Genomic DNA, 21029 nt, shown 5'->3' with positions numbered 1-21029 from the left:
TTTCTGGCATCGGTCTCGCTCGACCAAGAGCCGTTTCAAAATACGTTGAGTTAAGTTGGTGGCATGGTTTCTCTTAAAACACAGTCCAATATCGCGCGTATCGTAATTATTATTATTAAACGTTATTTTCGTATCGCAAAAATCGCGTCGTTTTTCCAATTTTTGAAAAAGAAATTTTATAATTAGTTATAAACAGTTATATTAAATTATTAAGTTAGGTTAAATTTTTTAATTGGAAATTAGATGGAATAAAATTTATGTATATATGATGATTATGATTATGATTATGGTGATTCCTATTATTCTGTTTTTCCTATTTTTCGTAAAGTCGCAAAAAAATCGTTGAGATCGTTGAGATTAAAATAAAAGGCAGAGAAAATGAAACAAATTAAAATAACGAAAACAGGATTCTAATAATTCGGAATGGAAGAAATTTAATTTCTTTTACTTATCCATAACACGACAAGCGAATCATTTCCACTTAAACTTACTCGAAGAAGAACGAAATTAATTTAACAATATTCTAAAATGGATTTTAGAAAATCCATAAAACATTCGATATATCTTTAGGGCCGTGTTACATTTATTAAAACTATCCACTCGTCGAGTTGCTGGGACGATTAAAAAAGTTCAGTTTGCTAAGAAATCGACAGATAACGAAGGAAGTTGTCGTACACGCGAATCGAACGTGTATATTTTTATCGAAAGTTTATTTCATTGGAGAGGCATCGTTGGTCGGGAAGGATCAGAGAAACGATCAGATTTTTCAGAACGGCCAATTAAAAAGTTGGGGTTAGTTAAAGAACGAAGAAGACGACGACGACGACGGTTGATGCGGTTGACCCTGCCAAAAGTAAGTTTTCCGAGGGAAACGTGGAATTAATTTGGAACGGCGTGATTCTCCGCCATTATTAACCGTTCTAATTAATATATGTAATAAATATAATTAATATAATTAATCGTTACAATTCATATCGTTCCAATTTTAACATTAATTTCTGACGTTTCTATCCATCGTTTCCCCCTCCTCGCAAAGTGAACGAAACGAGCGATCGTCATTGTCAAAAATTTCGAATACGAATTTTATGAAAGTTGAGTGGAAACAGTTAATGCAACATTATGGATAAAAAGGAAGAGAAAAAAAGAGTTTTAAAAAATAATTAGAAATTTCAAAATTAGAAAATTAGGCACACTCATGCGAATTGAATATGATGAAAAAGGAAAAAATGGATGCTCGAAATGTAAAGATGCGTAGATAGAAATTTAAAATTTAATGGTATTGGTACGGCTATTATTATTATTATTATTATTATTATTATTTGAAATTGTTATATCGCAGTTATATTATATTTAATCCCAAAGGAATTAATCTTTCAATATTTTCATTTCGAACGGTATGAATGATTAACTAGATGGAAATTCAATAATTCGTTACGTTAGCCGGGAACGAAGAAGGGAATCAATAGTGGCGTTTCCCCCGTTTATATCGTTAATTTCTCTACTTAATCATTCATAGGTTAATTTCTACGTATAGATACGTATAATTTTAAATTATAGATCGTGATTATGATACAATGAAGATTTTTAACGCGATTCTTAAGCCCGTACATGTTCCGGGGAAATGGAAAATTCATTTCGAAAAATCTCTCTCTCTCTCTCTCTCGTTTCGAGGATTTCGTTCGAATTTCAAATCGTATCGTCGAAAAGCGCTCGGACGATATTCTCGATTGAACCGATTTATCAATTATACCCAGCAAACAGGATTTTTTGCTGTTAGAAATAATAATTCTTGACAAGCAATGAATCTCGACGAGAATAAAAAAATATCGAGCCTTTTTTACTTACGATTTCGTTCCATGGTTTTACATTCAAGATTGAGGGAATATTTTATTCCTCGTTCCTCCCTCGTTCCTACGAAATACGATACAAGGAACGGGGGAGAGTAAACGTTGTTTCGATTCGACGACACGTGAACATCGTTTTCCGTCGAAACAGCAACGAAGAAAATCGCATCTTCGAAAAATCGACGTATCTTCGAAGTATCGAGCCAATGCTCGAACGAGTCGATGAAAAATCTCACTCCCCGTAATTAAGCGTAAGGCACTGGAAAAGCCAGTGAAAGGGACAAGATATGGGCGGACACGTTCGCTACTCGTGACAACGAGTCGAGTGGTTTTGGGCGCGCGAGAAAGTAGCGGACATGAAAGAAACAAGGGTCAACGAGTTCGAGTAATTCCGCAAAATGAATTAATTTCCTCTCTACCTTTTTTTTTTTTCTAGATATTTATCTAGATTCAAATACGCCGATTATCCGAAATTATCATCTTTCCATCTATTCATCTATCGTATTCCAAAGCGGTAAATATTCGCGCGAATAATTTTCACGCGAGACGAGTGAAAAAGCAGCAGCACGCTGGCCAATGACTCAATATCCGGCAACTAAACGAAAAACGATAGTTCTCGCCGGCATAGAAGCTATTCAGCTTCAACTACACCTCTCTGCGCGAAAAACAAAAATCTCCGCTCTTTAAAGCTTGGATTCATTCAACATGCAGATTATACGTATTTTAGAGTCGATCGAACCCCCTCCACACTTTTCTACAACGTACAACGCGCCCGTGTCCCGTGTCCTTGCTCGAACAACACCGTTCCATCATGGATAAATGAACGGTCGACCCTAATATTTCACCCTATCCGATGTCGCGCTAAATTTTTTTCCCTATCGCTACTATCGCTTATGTATGAATAGTTATCGATAGGATCGATATCGATATCGAATCGAAGGAAATTTGATGTTAAAATATTCGAATATTCGAAAAGGGGGGGGAAAAAAAAAAAAAAAAAAATACCGAGAGACACGCATGCAAGTTGTGCATATTTCCTTTATCAATTTTCGATACCGATATTTTTTCGAAAAACGGAATACAAGTTGTATATTTGGTACATATGTAGTTGGAAATTTCGTTGGAAGAGAAAGGATAGAAAAAAAAAAAGGAATACAAGAATAATTCGATAAGTTGGTTCGTATCTTATTGCTTATTGCCGTGCACACGTTTCGCCCATTTCGCGATTCTTTTATTTACTTTTCCCCTTCTCCTCTTCTTCCCTCCCCCCTCCCTCTCTTTCTCCTTTTTTGCAATATCCACAAAACTCATAGACTTCCAATCTGCTTCAGTAATAACCAGAGTAAACGATCGGACGTGACGTCACTGGATTCGAACGCCGGGAAGCCGGACGCTTTGAAATTGTCGGTTTTACTGACGCGTGCCTCTACTATCCCGAGTATGTAAAACGGACAATAGAAGGCCGGCCGGGGCCACGGCCATTACACGTTAATGTTGGACTTTGTTTGCCTTGAAAATTGATGCTCGCTATATACCTCGCCCCTCCCTGCCCTTCCAACCTCGCAACCACCGACTCTTGTTGCTTCCTATCCTATTTTTCTTTCTTTCTTTCTTTCTTTTCTTTCTTTTTTTTCCCTCTCTCCTTTTTTTCTCCTCTCCGCGTTATCCCTTGTCGCGTTTTTCACAAAACCGATACAACCGTACGTTTTTATCAGAGATCGTTTCGATACGTGAAAATTCCCCCTCCTCTCTCGCATTTACCAGATAGAGAGAGGAGAGAGAGAGAGAGAAGAAACACGTCCCGTTCCAAGATACGAAATTTTATTTAACCAAATTTTAACCAAGTTTCGATCCGCCTCCATTTCCTCGAGTCGAATATCAAAGAAATAAGAATTTTCTCGCAGAATCCATAGTTTCTTCCGTAAGACGAACAACAACGTTCGTTGAATTATATCGGATTTTGTATTCGGAACGATGCACGTTCTTTTTCTTGCGTTCTTCCTTCCTCCTCTTTCCTATAATATTTGGATCTGGCCTCGGGGAACAGAAAGAGTCTAACCTTATCTGCAGCGAGGTTAGTTCGCTTTACATCGAAGAGATGGAGAGAGAGTCGCTTCGCTAGATTTAGAACTAGAACCCATAGTTTTCGAGAGACAATTTCGAGTTCGAAATTGTTCTTTACGGCATATTTGTTGGCGTTCGGTTGGGTTAGTTGAATTTTTCCTTCCTTCTTTAATTTTGGAAAGGCGTCGAGGGAGAGAATATCGCGGTCACTGACGAACAATGGACGCGTTCACGCGCAAGGGAGACTCGATATTTTGGAAGATGATTTATGAGGGCGGCGTCGAAGGGAATATCGAAGGAACTCTCATTAGCGTTCGAAGATTCGACAACGTCATTCGACGGACGTTGTTCATTCGGCTGAAGGCGTGCAGGGTTTAATTCACTTCTTTATCTGCGTCTTTTATTTCGCGATAATTCTTGATCCCCCGATATATTTTTTTCATTGACGAAGAAGCGAGCGCCATGTTTGGAAAATTATTGGTGATCAATTATTGGTGGTCAATCGTCGTGCGTTTCAAATCGCGATTCTAATTTTTTCCCAAAAGGATAAAACGGCGCAATTTTGCATACCTATCTCCAAGTGTTTTACGGGTGGACCGTAAAAGATTTTACGACGGAATTGCGCGATAAGAAATTGCAACGCGTAAATTTGGTTTGTCAGATTTATAGTGTTCCATTAACCGAAGAGCAAGAGGTAAAATTCTTGGGAAAATTTGAGCCACACTAGAGATGGATTAATAAAAATAATTTGATAAAATGGAACGTTTTGCTCGGACTAAATTTTAAATTCTTCGGCGTTACTCAAGACGAGAGATAAAATTTTTGGGAAAATTTGAGTCCATATTAGAGATGGATAAATAAAAATATTCCAATAAAATGAATTTATCATTCTAAATTCTCGATTTAAATAACATTCAATTAACTTGAGACAAAAATTAAAATTCTTAGGAAAATTTTGTTCGAACAAAATTCTAAATTCTTGGATAACGTCGTGTTCCATTAAGACGAGAAATAAAATCTTTGAGAAAATTTGAGCCACACTAGAGAAGGATAAATACCCATCTCCATCGACATAGCGTTTCATTAACTTGAGACAAAAGTTAAAATGTTTGGAAAAATTTGAGTCATATAAAAAAAGATAAATACTTATCTCCATCAACGTTTCATTAACTTGAGACAAGAATTAAAAATTTGAATCACATTAGAGAAGGATAAATAGCTATCTATATCGATGTAAATAACTAATTAATTTTAATAATTAATTAATTTATTAATTTTCGTGTTCAATTAACTTGGAACAAGAACTAAAAATCTTTAAGAAAATTTGAGATTAATAATTCAATGAAATGAAATATTTTGAATTAAATAAACTCACGCGTGTATCACGAATCATTGTGAATTCTTCGACGTAGCTGAATTCTTTCTTAACTCGAGGCCAGAGAGCGAAAACCGTAATAAAATTTTGTTCGTGCAAAATTGTAGACTCTTGCGATGTAAACAACTCGTTAATAGAAGCATCGAGGACACTTACCGATGGTCGTCAACACGGTGAGGGAGTACAGAAACGCTTTGGCGAAGTTCCACTCGTATTCCGGGACCCGTCGTTCCGTGACTGGATCCGAGCTGCCGACGTACGTCCCGCCGTTTTGGGCCGCGATCATGTCCTCGGTGATCCTTTTCACCAACTGATCCTGGAAACGCGCGATTTCCTGGGCGGCCAACCTCGTCCAATTCTCTCGATAAAGTATATTCAAACTCTCCGTGATTATCCATATATTCTCCACCGTCTTCGCCCGTGCTTCGTGCCCGACCTTGAAACGCCCCCTCGTTACGACCATTCCTCGGCCAGAAATGAAATAACCAAGGAACGGAAAATTTCGAAAAGGAAAACTCTCTCTCTCTCTCTAGGGACGAGTATCAAAGGGAAGAAACCGGTATTTCGAGAAACACTCTTCGAGACAATTCGACGATCGAGTTCCAAGACGATAAATCTCGATAATTTTACTTTATTTCTTATGGATTTAAATTGTTTACATATGCATATTTATTTTACGCGAGGTATCGATAACTCGACGAGAAGCGAGGGAAAAATATTCGTATCAAACTGTCTTAAAAAAGGGGGAAAAACGGAGGAGGGGGAAAGTTTCAAACGAATGAGATTCATTTCGAGTTTTAATTCGTCGAATATCACTGTGGGGGGAGGAAAAAAGGAAGAAAAAACCGTAATTGTTACGTAGCGGGCGACAAATATCGAATCGTAGTGAAAAAGAGAAAGAGAGAAAAAAAGGGAGGGTGGGGGGACAGAAATCGATGGAAGCATCGTTTTCAACGCTCACCTGTTTCAACCAAGCTGTGGTGTTCCGCCTGCCAGGCTGATTGCTCGCCATTGCTAGGCTCCTTTGTTGCAGCAGAATCCCGGCGTCATCCGTGCCGCCCTCGATGGCAAGGAAGATGAAGCTGCCCAGCAGGGTGTAGGCCACGAGGAGGGCGCATATGCCGAGGTTTATAACGCAGCCCTTGAGAAAGGAGTGGTGGCTCGCCTTGTCCGGCACCCCGCCGAAGCAAAGGCACCTCACTTGCCTCGACGGATGCGTTTTCGAGCGGTCCGACGCCGCCGTAGACCTCTTCAGCGACGACGTGTTGCCATTGTTCGCGGGCTTGAAGCCCTCGTAAGCCCTGTAATGTCCCCTTTCCTTCTCCATCCTCTCTTTCCCTTCTCCCTCCCTCCCTTCGATCACCCGATTCTCTCCTCCTTCCGCTCTCGTTTGTCCAACGCCGTCTTGCCAACGTCTCCGCCTCTCCTTCTCATTTGTCGAACCGAGCAACCGGCGAGATAACGCGATCCCTCCTTCCAACCGCGCTCCACCAACTGGCAAAGATATATACCCAGAAACGAGGTCGATATCACGTCATCACGATCGATATCGATGGTGGATACGGCTATTTCTCCACGATTTCCTACGCGTCGATCGTCCACGCGATCTCCGCTCGTCCGTTCCCATCATTCCCCTCCTCGACATTGCTCGTTTCTTCCTTCGTTCGAGGCCTCGAATCCCAACACCAACGCTTTTACGTATCACTTTTCACTATATATATTTTTACCAACAGAAAACGGTCGTCCAAAGAGTGGGGAACGGAGCGACGGCTGTTCGAGGGGGCGATGTCCGTCGGATGGATCGTCGGTTACGCGAGTCGGCCACTCGAACCGTCATTTTTCTTCTCCTCGACGAACGGCGCCCCTCGCGTGTCCCGAATGGAATGGAACGGAACGGAAGGCGGAATTCTAGGCGGACGAAATCGACGATTTGAGATATTTTCCGGGATATTAGTTGGAGGGGGGGGCGAGCTCTTTATCGAGGCACGATCCACTTTTTCGGGGAGGGGGAGGGCGAGGGATATTGCCCTCTCAAGGTACGCATACGGTTAAGAGATATTTATTACGGCAGGCCAATGCAATAACGTCCAACTCGATCTTATCGAAGATTCCGCAGGGATGGTGGACCACGCTCTCGTGCAACGCATAATTCTGCCTTTACGAGCCGCGAGAAACGACCATCCTCCTCCTCCTCCTCCTCCTCCTTCTTCTCCTCCTTCTCTCGCTCCTCCCTCCTCGCTCATTCGAATTCGAGAATGATTTTTCGATACTATGGGATGTGCGGCGTACGAGGATTCTCTTCTTATGGAATGGACGGGGAGATGGAAACTCGAATTTCAACAAAGTGTCACTCCAACTTTTCCTCTTCTCCGTGAGAAGCTACCCGACAGTTCCTCCATTCTTCCCTCCCTCGTTCTCGTGGAAAAGAAGAGGAAGAGGGGAGGGGATGATAGGGGAACCGCGAAAGAAAGAAGGCGGTTGGCAAGTTCAAGTTGGCCTTCGTTTCAACACGAACGAAAGGATTTCCGGGACGAGGATTCCGTGTCGTTCCTCCTCCATCGTTCTTCCCTCCTTCCTCGACTCGATTCAACGCATCATCGAACTCGCCTCCAGGCGAAAACAAGCGGCGAAAAGCCGCTTAAACGCTGCCGGACTCGGATTCCCTTCTTTCCGCTCTCCGCGTTTTCATTCCGCACGTGCGTAAATCGCGACGACACCTTCCTTCCTCCGATCTCCAGTAATCTGCAAACAGAAGCAGAGAAAATAGGATTTCGTCGTGGAATAGGATTTTCTTTCCTCTCCTCTGTCGCAGAGGTAATATTTCGATCGAATTCCTTTCGCTCGTCTCGACTCGAGGCGAGGAGAATCGTTAACCTCGTCGCGTATCGCGTTTGCGGCGAAAGAGAGAAATTAGGCAACGTTGGAAATTGGCGAATATCGAGCGAGGCCCGCCGCAATGGGTCCCGATTCTGCAGGAGGGGAGTTTTTCGGCGCGTTGAATTATCGAGGGGGGTCCTTTGGGAAATCGCGGATAAGTTCTTTGGGATTCGGTCCAACGTGGGGGGAGGAGAAGCCATAATCGACGATCATCCTCGAAGAGAGTGATACGGGGCCGGTAAATCGGTGGATGGCCGTCGGATAAAAATGGTCGACGGCGTGAATCAGGGAGGAAAAGTCGATTCGTCTCGAGTGGAAACAGTCTATATATATATACATGTATAGCGCGTGATTTTTCGAGCGTTCGACATCCATAAATTCATGGCGGGATCAACGAGGATTTAAAGAATTCGCGATATATCCACGCGCGATTCGAGATCCCGGGCTGGGCTGATATTTAAATTCCGAGATTCCGCGTCCTCCCCTAAGAAAGACACTGAAATTTCTCAAAGAAGCAATCCAAATATAGTTTTTCTTTCTCTTTCGTTTTCAGAAAAGAAGGAAATGAGAGGTTCGTTTAAAAATTCCAGCGTGGAAAGGAGTGGAAAGTTGGAGAGAAAAGTTGACAGCCGGTTAGGTTGAGCGTATTTGGACGGCAAAATTACGTTCGATCCGCCCGGACAAACACACGCACTTCCTTCCTCGAGGAAAAACGTAGAAAAGAGCGCGGCGAACGAATTCGAAACTTGTCGGATACCGACTCGATGCTAATTTATCGCCCGTCCCTCTTTTCACCAAAGAAACGATCCCTTTCTCTAACAAACTACTCGCGATCGTAAATCGGTCCACACGCGACCTCCCCCACTTCCACAACGCTTCCCCCTCTCCTCCTTCACGAGGCCCGTTTACGAGAGTCGCTTATAGTATATCTCCTCGTCGATCGATAATTTCTTCGTCCCATTCTTTTCTTTCCTTCTCCCTCATCTAGATCTTCCCAGGTTTTAATTTTTCGAATCACTTTTTTTCATCGTCGAGGGATATTTACAACCGCGATTATTCCATGGAGTATATTTATTCATTCTCGTTTAAGAATCGTGCGATTCTTTTTTCCGCTCGATCGGGCAATTCTTAATCGAATCGAGTATCCGTAATCGAACATCCGTGTAAATGGAATTACGATATTTTCTCGACGCTTTTCTTTTCTCTCTCTTTCTATCTCTCTCTTTCCTCAGCATTCTCGGCGATTTCTTAAATTAAAGCGAGAAGAACCTGAATCCTCGGTGAAACCGAGTATCGGCCTTCGAAGCGACAAAAAACCGTCCCGTCCGGAGATTGGCCGGCTCGTGCATTAGCATTTATAACCAATTTTCGAGGAGAGTCGTGAGATCGCGCCACGGTCGGCTCCGCTCTTCGTCAGGAGGAGGACTCGTGCGGAGGAGGAAGAGAGGGGGGAGGAGAAGGAGGAAGAGGTTCGGTCTCCGCAAAAGAGGAGGGAGTAAGGAGAGAAAGGAGAAAGAGAGAGAGGGAGAGGGAACGAAATGCAATTTCTATCCACCTAGCATCCCGCTGGCGGCTGAACCAACCACCTGTGCTCGTCTCAGCGACTTTTAAATTCGTACCATTGTCGGTTCTATTTGCTGAAAAATGTTTATTCAATTCCGTTTACCGTCACTGCAAGATATTTACCCGCTCGCTTTTGCCCCAATACCACCACTACCAATGGGAATTGGACGAGGCCGAGACGCTGGGAGACGTGGGATGCCGCGCCACCGGAGAGAGAGAGAGAAAGAGAGAGAGAGAGAAATTTCTAAGCAAAGCGAGGCAAATTTTCCGGCAAATAGAGCACCGCCGGCTAAGTGTTAGAATGGCTTCAGATTACGAGATATGATTTTTTGAATCGATTCGGATACTCTTTTCGAATCGAAAATCTTGAGCACAATGACGATCGAGACACGGTGTGAATTCGCGTTTTTTGAAAAAAGCTCTGTTAAGAAAAGGCTTTTGAAACGGTCGGATAATTATTTTCGGCTTTTATTTTCAACGCTTCGACTATACAGGTCATTTCGAAAGAGGAATTGATAAAAATAAGGAGGAGGAGGAATTGATAAAAATAAGGAGATGGAGGAATTGATAAAAATAAGGAGGAGGAGGAATTGATAAATTTGGGGAGGAAGAGGAATTGATAAAAATAAAGAAGAGGAGGAATTGATAAAAATAAGGAGGAAGAAGAATTGATAAAAATAAGAATGAGGAGGAATTATATATTACAACAATAATTAACGAGTGGGCATAATTTTCCTAATGTTTTCAGATCTTTGATTCAAACAAAAGTAGCACAATAATTACTTCACATTTGTCGCATTTGCACGCGATGCGATGGACCGCCATGGGAACGAACGCGAAGGATTGAAAATGAATTCTCACGAGTTTTGGCTTTGTCCTTCTGTATTTGCTGAAAAATTGTACCCATATTGCGCCCAAACGTAAGGAATAATCGCTTGACAGGAGACTAGAATTAAAATGAAAGTCGAAATTCGATCATTTTCCATTACGTGTACTTATCGATCGTTCGATCTAATAAAAGAAGGAGGCAATGAATCCAGACAGCGCAAATCCCTCGAAAAAATATGGTGGAAAGAACGAAGAGTGGAATATTTTTCGGAAGAGGAAAAGAATAAAAAAGACGAAGGAAGCGCAATAAAGAAAAGAGGGGAGGATGGAAAGGAAAGAATGGAAATAGCAGAGATAACGAGACGGGAGGGGATGAAGATGGTCGTTGAAAAGAAGGAAAAAAAATAATCCACGACCCGGTTCCCTTCTCACGCACGGTATACTTGATACGTAACATCGTCGAAATTCGTGTTTCGAGATGAAATTCCCCCTGTGTACACGCGCCACTCGCTAGGAGGAGCGTTAGTAGAGAGAGTCCTTTGGAGCGATTTAACTCGTTAGAGAACCGCGATGGCTCCGGCCAGGAGGAGCGTATTTTCCAGAATTACCGATGCGAGAAAACCGAGCAACTTCGTTCTTTTCCAGAACAGTTTTTTCCACTGTTCGAAATTTTCATCGACGATTCTCGACAGAGTCGAGAGAGTCGCGTTAAATGGAAAATCTTCTCGAATAATCGCGTGAGAATAATCGGAGAGAAAAAATTGACGAGAAATTGAAATTGATAGGGAGGAAAAGTATAGACCATTGTCATCGTGTTGTTACGAACATTGGACAGTGGTGGGGGAAGGGCGCGTGTCGGACTAATTGGAAGTTAATTGCCGGTATAAATGTTGCGCTATTTACTGTGGGCGAGGCTATATTACACACGTGGATGTTACGTGGTTCGCACGTGTCGCGATATTATTGGTCGGCGATGCGACGTTGCCGCGCTCTTGTCAAGCGAGACATCGTTATTAGTTCTGTTACAAAGAGTTGCCAAACCGCGTCGGTTTATCAGTCGCGAGTTACCTCTCGATTCCAATCGACGCAGTAGTAGTGGTGGTGGTGGTAGCAATTCGGCGACTGAATTTTGTTGATAAACGTTTCGACGGATTATTATTCGAGCATCGGACAGCAAGCAAGCTCGAGTCAAAACCACTTAGCCGGCGTTCGATCGCGCTCGATAACTCCGAGGCCGTCGATTGCTCCCATCTATTCGAATTATAATGTAACGCGAAATATCGGATGTCCAAATAAGTTTCTTTCCCCTTTTTTTCTACGATCGTAACTTTTGACCGAATTCGAATCACTTTTTCGTGGCGCCGTCCGAAACAGCGTTCTTTCGTTTTTAGGAAGAGTCGCGATCAGCGTTTTCAATCCTGTGCGACAATTTATTTACTTTTTGCGTTCCTAGGAAATCGAACTGTCGAAGCTACTGAAACGGTTTGCGTGCCATCTTACGGAACGAACGAAAAGTAGCAAAGATTCAAAGCTGCAAATTTTAATTTGAGAGACGATAATCATTCGACGACGGTGATTGGAAGAATTGGTAGAAAGATCGAGAGTATCTATCCGATTGAAACAATTGGGTAATTTTGTCCTGATTTGACGTGATAAAATCTTGAATTTGATCGACGCAAACGGTCGAAACATCGAGCGACAACTAATCCCCCCAATAATACATAATTATCGGGGAGGGGAGGAGACAAGAGGAAACTCTGCAAACTCGAGTGGGAAGACGCCGGATCGTCGTCGAACGAAACTCGATCGACCTAATAGATTTCGGTTGGTCGAAAAACTTGATTTTCCGTTCATTTCCGATTGTAAACGCGCCTATAAACGAAGAAGGAAGGGGGAAGGGGGAGAAAAGGGGCGTTATTGGAGGTTGGCGGAGCCCGCAATTGGTCCGAATCTCGGCCGCTCGGCGAAGAGTCGGCAATTTGGTTCAGTTTATTAGCAGGCTATGCTCAATTATCGTCGGTATGACAATAATTTGGTCTCGTTTGGAGAGGGGGCGCACGCGTGCAAAGCTGCCGAATCAGCCGGCGGAATTAACCGAATGAATTCGAATTGCGCGGCACGTCGATCGATCGCCAACCTCTCTCTCTCTCTCTCTCTTCGATTCCCTGCTCTCCTCGTATTATTCCAGATTCTCGATGCAACGTCGAAATTGAGCTACGTCCACGCGCGTATACGCGCGCCTCCTTCATTAGCGGAAGTAAGCCGAATTAACGTTCCTGATCGCGTGGGGCCACGCGAGATTCGTTGTTCGCTCATTGCAAAACAGAGATTAATTAGATTTCCCCGGGCCGCGCCACGGGGACAGATGGACGCCACTGTATGATTCCGGATTTATGGGTCGCTCTTCATTATATATATATATATATTTATGCTCTTTTTCGAACGCGAGATTTCTTGAAACATTTCTACGAGATGACGAGACCCGTTTCAGCCGTTTTGCGGAAACTTTCGGTTTTGTGGAAAAGTGGCGGGAGGAGAGGAGGGGGAAGGAACGAATCAGGGAAAGTTTCGCGGGAGGAGAGGAAGAGGGAGAGGGAGAGAAATTTGCAGCGGGCGAATGACGAATCTTCAAATATTTTTAATCTTTATGTATATATATATATATATATACATATTCATTTGTGAAAAAAAATATACTAATAAATAATTGTATTATTCAAAATATATAATAAGTTTATTTATTGGTTAAAGCGTACAAATTTTAATATAAATATTTTCATTTATAAAACGTATAATTTTATCGATTTAAAAGTTTCATCGAAAATAAATCAATCAATTTTAATAATAAACTCTGAAACGATGAACGAATTGCCTGAAAACGAAACATTTCGAATCGCGATTTATTATTTCCATTCGAGAAAAGACGAGTCCGATTTTTACCTCGTTTATTATTCATTTATCATCTTAATATGGATCTTAATGGATCGAGGGGGAAGATTATCCAGAGGGAGTAATCTGAAAACGTAAAAGTTGAAAAAAAATTCTGAATGGATGGACAATTTCTTCCCAACAGATTAAACGCTTGAGGTGAAACAAGTATCTGTAATAATTTCGAAAACAAAGGAGAAACTCGGAGCGAATAAGTAGGCTCTCGATCCTCCCGAAGAAAAAGCGAGGAGACAAGTTTGGAAAGCGGGGAATTGCTCGTTCGAGGAAGGAATATTCGAAACTCGAAGGATCGATATCCATCGCCCGTTGGAAAAGCATTTGATCAGAAATTCAGACGGGGCGGTCGAGTTTCCAGGAGGAATAACCAGGTGGATATGTACGTATATTTTTCGGATATATTATTCGGAAGAAAAATGTATAGAAACGAGGCGTCTGGCAAACTTCATTTTCAACTTTTTCCACGTATCGCCAACCACTTGGCCCGCATACGATTCCATTTTCAAACGAGATGCTGCTCTCCGCCCGCTCGAAGGGAGGAGGAGGGGGAAATATTTATTGCGTAACCCGCGAGTCGACGACTCCAAGTTTGAACCGTGCATTTATCACGGTTGCGAAACCGCACCCTTTAAATCGCTGAATTAATATTTCTCAACGCAACATCTTCCCAACTTTCTCGGGCAAACTTGCCCCGCACGCGTACCGAATATATACATCGGATCTAACCGCCAAACGCCTTTTCAGGTATATAGGAAAAGTAGCTTTCCTCGAAATTTCACGCGTCATCGTCTCCTAGATGTTTCGTATAAATCAAGAATTTCAACGGGGGAACAATCGAGAGGGCGGGAATCGCTCGCCTTTTTCGTGTACGCGAATTCATAAATACATATATATATATGCGTATACGAGGGGGGAACTGGACGATGTTGACAGTCGCAAACAAATTGTCGCGGCGCGAAATGACAAATTAACGGGGCCGGCCCATTCATACGGACACTGATTAATTGCCATTTACTTGCAAATTTCGAGGGCGTTGCGCGCGTTTACACCGAGAGCGCGTCGCACGCGCCCCCCTCCACGCCACGTCGTCCAAATTCGCTTCTGCGGCTGCTGCCGCCGCGTCCACGCGGCTCGTTGTTTGTCATTTGTTGCGGACTGAATTAACGCCGACCGCGCCACGCCAAAATCTCCCCTACCTTATTTCCAACCGAGATCTTTTTTCTTGAAAAGAAATAAAAAAAGAAAGAAAGGAAGAGAGAGAGAGAGAGAGAGAGAGAGGAATAATGGAAGAGAAGAGAGTTAATAATGCGAAACGAACGATGTATATCTCTTGAGCGGAGAAATTTTTCATTTTCGAATTTCGTTGAAAAATAATTGTTTCGATGCGAGCGTATTTTAACATTCATCGAGTATTCTCTTCCATTTTATTTCGATTGTATCCTTTTTTCTCTATATATATTCGCTTATATTAACGCATAATAATAATAATAATAATAATAATTGTAATAAAAAGCAACATTATCTAAAAGTTAAATCCTCGTATAAGCTCGAAATCGGAGGGAGGAAAACAAGTAAATAAATAATTTTGTCCAGTCAGCTCCTATCGAATCGCACCGGCCAGTGCAAAACTCCCGAACAAATACTTCTCGCTCTTTTGACTCCTGTTCATTTATGACAATGACGCTAAACGCTATCTTTCTCTCTCTCTCTCTGCGCGCGCCACCGCACTGCGTTCCAGGCAAAATGGCGTTTTTCGTAACAATCGCGTTCCCGCTATTTTAATTAAATACAATGTCTATATTGATACGAAACTACGTTAATTTAATTAAACGTGTGTTTATACTGCGAGAATAGTTAAACGCGCGTGTTTGATGTTTAATACCAACTGCCAGCTAATGTAATAACGAATATAACGTGCGTGATATCTCTAATTATTATCCTAGAATTTTTCCCCCAACATTCTTAATCTTAATTCTTCCAATTTAAAAAGAAAAAAAAGGAGAGAAGAGAGAGATCGATGCGATCGATCGATTTTAATTTACTCGGGTTGCGAGGACGTTTACGCTCCACGTGTTCCACGTTAATATTAATAAAGAAACGATTCGAACGAGATAATACACCGAATACCAGGATGTTGGAATATAATTGCGCATTCCATTTCCACACGGATGGATCGAAAGGAAATCGAAAAATCTAAAATCCGATCCGGCAAGTTTTAAAAAGATCCCGTTCCTTTCGTCGAGTCGGGGAAAAAGAAAAAGCTTGGATTCTTTCTTAATTGACGCGAACGAGCGGCGAGGGACGGATTCTCTGCTCCGAGAAGGGAGGCGAGATAGTGGAGAAGTGGAGGGGGAAATGGGCGAGGCCAGGCAGAAATATCGCGTTAGGAATGCTAATGAGAGAGGGGAAAGACGTAAAGGAGTGGAACGTTGCCCCCTCGTTCCTTCCCGTTTCGCGAGCAAGTCCATTATCCGGATTCGTGGACAAAGCGCGAAAAAATATACGAGATGCTATAATTTCAAAAGGACGCCGCATTGAAGTTTTTTAATGACCGCCACTCTTCCACGTTATTTACTACACAAAGCGGCTATATCCCCCCTTTTTCCAACTGGCCAAATTTTATTTCCCCGTGGAAAAGACCGTTCAAAAAATTTATTACTCGATGATTCGTCGATTCTTTCTTCGTTTAATCGTGCAACGAACGTTGAGAAACGAAACGAGTCGAGTCACCGGAATTTGAATTTCCAGAAAATTCGATTTGAAGTTATGGAAAAAAGCGAATATTTGTTTAATTTTCGATCGATTTACACCCGAAAAATCCGACAGTATAAACTCGACCATCGCATTGCGTCGAGAGGCGTATCCTCTCTTGTGAATACGCGTGGAAAAATAAAGTATTCGATCGGCGCGTTACGAAAATTATCGAGCGTTGAAAGCGTACGCGACACGATAATTGATATTTTCAAAGGGTTGGACATTTTTGATCGGATTGGAAAATTGGAAAGGAGGCGCTTCCCTCTCTCTTTTTTGAAAACTCGACCGATCTTTTATTTTTACTTTTCGGCTGTTGTTGATTTTAGTTTTCTTTCTTTTTCTTTTTTTCCCCCTCCCCGTAAAGAATCCTAATCGAACGCTCTCACCCGTTCACGTTAAATTTACTTTTAATCGCTGCTCACAATTTATCGACGAATGCCTCTCCCCGAAGTTTTATCAACTTCGTGATTAATTTTACATTTTCAAAGGCATTTCGGCCGACACGCCCTTCGGCTTTGACAAGCGTCGGAAAACATTCGCGAAATTAGGTAAAACACTTTGGTAAACATTCACGGTTCGTTTCAACAGGGTCGATAATCAAGCGTGTTTCCCTCTCGAGCCTCATCGTGCATGAACCAGTGTTAACTTTGTTAATCAAATCAATGGAATAAAATTAATATCGGCTGAAACGAGCGTCGAACCAGGGATATCGCGATGGCCAATTTTACGCTTCGATTAAACGAAATTTTTATATATATATATATATATAAAAGAAATGTAAGTTCGTTCCACGGGGGAATTTATAGATGGTTTCCGATATTTTAAACGATTCCCCCCTCCTCTATTTCATACCTCGCTCGTTTAAAAATTGCACGCACATCATCGATATTTTTTTTTTATACTTCTAAAGGGTGTCCCAAAATTCAAGAAGTAATTTTGATAGAAAGCACGGGTTTATAGTTAAAAATTGTAAATCTTTTATCGATTGTATTTTCGCTCGATTTCTCCTTCGAGAAAAAAGACGGCGTTAAATCTGGTGATCTGACAATTTTGACCACCAGAATCTCGTTTCTCGTATGGCATCGTCCATATCTTGCAATTTAGACACGAAAAACTGGATTATCGAGTCGCGATGGTAAGCACCATTAACTGTTATTGCCTGACCAGTCGCATTTTCGAAGAAGAATGGTCCCGACGATGCCTCCAACCCAAAATCCAGAGCACGAAACAGTGACAAGTTGCATTTATTTCTCTACTCGTGGATTTTCTGAAGACGAAAATTTCGTCCATTAACCAATCCATCACGAAAATGAGTCTCATCGTCGAAGACGATTTTGTTCGAGGAATCTTCGTTGTTTTTAAAATCCATTTTTAATAATCTCGAGCCTGTCACGCTGTCTTTTTTCCAACACTTTACCGCACGAATGGCGGTAAAATTCGAATCGAATATTCGAAGAAACATTTAAAATATGAAATATCGATGACATTGCATCTCGTAAATGATAAATTCACGATCGTAATCAGAATGATGTCTCTCTCTAAAGACAGCTACAATTACTCGAAGGAATAAACAGAAATTCGTAAGTTCGTTAACGGGAGCAGCCTATCAAAAGCATGAAATGGGATAATAAGAAGAAGATCGTACGTTGACTGCCGCGTTTCTGATGAAATCTCGTTCAGTGTATCAAGTACACTCCAGTAAATTCTACCGATATTTTAATGCAAGTCGCGCTGCTGGTCGCAAGAATGATGTCTCGCAACAGGAACATCGATAATTGTATCGATAATAGTTTCTTATGCTAGCACAATTAGAAAAGGGATCAAATATCGAAAACTTCAACAAACATTCAACAAAAATTGCAACAAAAAAAAAATAGAAAAATTGGAAGATTTTAGAGAATTTAGAGAATTATCAGGATTATCTGAAGCTACAACAAAACCTTCAACTTAATATCGCTGTTCGGAAAAATAATAAGCATTAGATGTGCATTCAAATTATGTTATTCAGATAAAAGGAATTTAAAAAAGGCAACAACTTTTTCTCCAAATTGTTCGACTTTGCATACAATATTTTAAAATTTTCAAAATAATTTTTTTAATAAATCATTTCTCTATTACCTTTATAACAATTCAATAGTTTTATTATATTATATCCTATGAAATATCTTCCCAAATACCTTCAAAGATTCTTCATAAATAATCAAATAATCCGAATATGGGTGACGCGACAGGCATTAACTTTTCCTTTTCTAAACGTAGAGAGAGAGACAAACAGATAGCAGAGAGAGAGAGAGAGAGAGAGAGAGAGAGAGACCACACACACACACACACACACACACACACACACACACACACACACACACACACACACACAGAGAGAGAGAGAGAGAGAGAGAGAGAGAGAGAGAGAGAGAGACCACACACACACACACACACACACACACACACACACACACACACACACACACACACACACACACACACACACACACACACACACACACACACACACACACACACACACACACACACACACACACACACACACACACACACACACACACACACACACACACACACACACACACACACACACACACACACACACACACACACACACACACACACACACACACACACACACACACACACACACAGAGAGAGAGAGAGAGAGAGAGAGAGAGAGAGAGAGAGAGAGAGAGAGAGAGAGAGAGAGAGAGAGAGAGAGAGAGAGAGAGAGAGAGAGAGAGAGAGAGAGAGAGAGAGAGAGAGAGAGAGAGAGAGAGAGAGAGAGAGAGAGAGAGAGGATATTAATTAAGGGTTAACCGAGTAACCAAGAGTTTCGTCTTGGAGAGGGAAGGGAAACGGGGAGGAATCCGAATAACGGTGTAATTCGATTATTCGTCCATCCAACGTAGAATTGGATAACCGCGGTGAGTTATTGTTATCGTTTCCTTTCCGTTACAAAGGAATCGGGTTTTGGTTCGGCAGAAAGCGTTTCACTTTCCCGGGCCCACTCGGAAACGTGTATAATAATTGGTCCGGGAGAAGACCTGGGAGAAGTCACCGTCGTCGGACTTCCGCCCGGATGCATTAATTTTCGTTTGTTTCCATTTGCTTTGACGCTTGAGCAACGCGTGCGTCTCGTTCGACGGCCCAACGAGTTTCCTGATTTAATAATTAGATCCGCGGGATCTAATAATAATAATAATTCCAACGAATTCCCCTCCCTTCTCCCCTCGGAGCAATCTTATTCGACTTCCGAATAATTTCCAGCTCGAGTAACAATCGTCGTTCTTCATTGCTCTGCTGTGTGGAAAAAGGGTTAGGTGGGAGGAAAATTCAATTACCGATCAATTCTTGCGATTTTTCGTCTATCTGCGGATGCGTGGATGAAAGAAAATAAAAAAGAATTTTCCAGAGGAGAGTTGCTCGTTTCTAACCGACGATTAATCATTCTTATCCTATCCTTATCGCTGTTGCACACTGGACCAACGTAATTTAACGTTTAGAGATTTTTAAGCCGTTTAAAACTCGGAGATGACACCTATTGAAATTGATCGAGTAGTAGTTTTCGACAAATGGAACGCTTGTGTCAACGATACCCGTGCTCCCGGCGAGAAATCAAAAGTTATTCTTTCTTATTTCATTTTACGAATAATCGTAAATCTAACGAATTCGTTCTTTTAACGTAATTTAATATTTGGATAGTTTTTAAATCTTTACTATTCTGGGAAGAAAAAGATAATCGAAAGTTAAATCCAATCTAATGAATTTTATTTCTCTAAGATAACATTTAGACACTTTTAAGCTTCGAGATGACGGCTATTAGAATCGATCGAGTAATTTTTCGATAAACGCAAAACACTTCTTTCACCATTTTATCGATAAAAAATATAATCAAAAATCGCTCTTCCTATTTTACGAATAACGGTAAATCTAATATTTAGATACTTTTAAGCCTTTAAAACTCGAGACGAGTGAAATTGATCGAGTAATTTTTCAATTGGAATACTTTTTAATTATGTATACTTCTTCCACTGTTTCAACGATAAAAAAGATAATCGAAAGTTCCTCTCCATATTTCAATAAGTAAATGCAATCTAACATTTAGAGACTCTTAAATCTTCAAAACTTCTTCAACTTGAGATGGCAGCGATTGAATAGTGAAATTGATCGAATAGTTTTTCGAGAAATGGAACGCTCCTTAATTATATATACTTCTTCTTCTTCTTCTTTTGTTTCAACGATACGCGTATTCCGGACAAAAAGATAATCAAAAGTTCCTCTCCTATTTTACGAATAATCGTAAATCCAATTTAACATTTAAAGACTTTTAAATCTTCAAAACTCGAGATGGCAGCGATTGAAATCGATCGAATAGTTTCTCGACAAACAAAATACTTCCTAATTATATATAATTCTTCTTTTTCCGTTTCAACGATAAAAAAGATAATCAAAAGTTCTTTCCCCTATTTTACGAATAACCGTAAATTCAAACGAATGAATTTGTTTCTTTAGCGTAAGCTAACCTTTAAAAACTTTCAACTTCTTCAAAACTCGAGATGGTAGCGATTAAAATCGATCGAATAGTTTCTCGACGAATGGAACACTTTTCTTTCAATTCGATATCTGTATTCCGGGCTAAAAAGGATAATCAAAAATCCCCCCTCTCTTTCCCTCTCATTTTACGAATAAATCGAATCGACTTTGTTTCTTTAGCGTAATCTAACGTTTAAAAAACTTTCAAGTTCTTCAAAACTCGAGATGGCAGCGAT

General features: G+C 41.3%; 1 protein-coding gene across 17 annotated transcripts in view; it reads right to left on the bottom strand.

Moving 5' to 3' along the window:
- Window positions 1-21029, bottom strand: part of LOC108001085 (TWiK family of potassium channels protein 18) — a 223197-nt gene that overhangs the window by 40186 nt on the left and 161982 nt on the right. For all 17 annotated transcript variants that reach the window (XM_028668346.2, XM_062073108.1, XM_062073109.1 and 14 more), the window contains 2 exons: window positions 6245-8025; window positions 5440-5719 (listed from right to left, as the gene is read on the bottom strand). In XM_028668346.2, the coding sequence (XP_028524147.1) occupies window positions 5440-5719; window positions 6245-6610 (646 nt within the window). In that variant the 5' untranslated portion in view covers window positions 6611-8025. The remainder of the gene's footprint in view (window positions 1-5439; window positions 5720-6244; window positions 8026-21029) is intronic.

The sequence above is a fragment of the Apis cerana genome, linkage group LG3, assembly GCF_029169275.1.
Source record: "Apis cerana isolate GH-2021 linkage group LG3, AcerK_1.0, whole genome shotgun sequence".
In the NCBI taxonomy this organism is placed as follows: Eukaryota; Metazoa; Arthropoda; class Insecta; order Hymenoptera; family Apidae; genus Apis; species Apis cerana.
The sequence above is the reverse complement of the archived record's forward strand: the minus strand, read 5'-3'. Positions and strand labels throughout refer to the sequence as shown.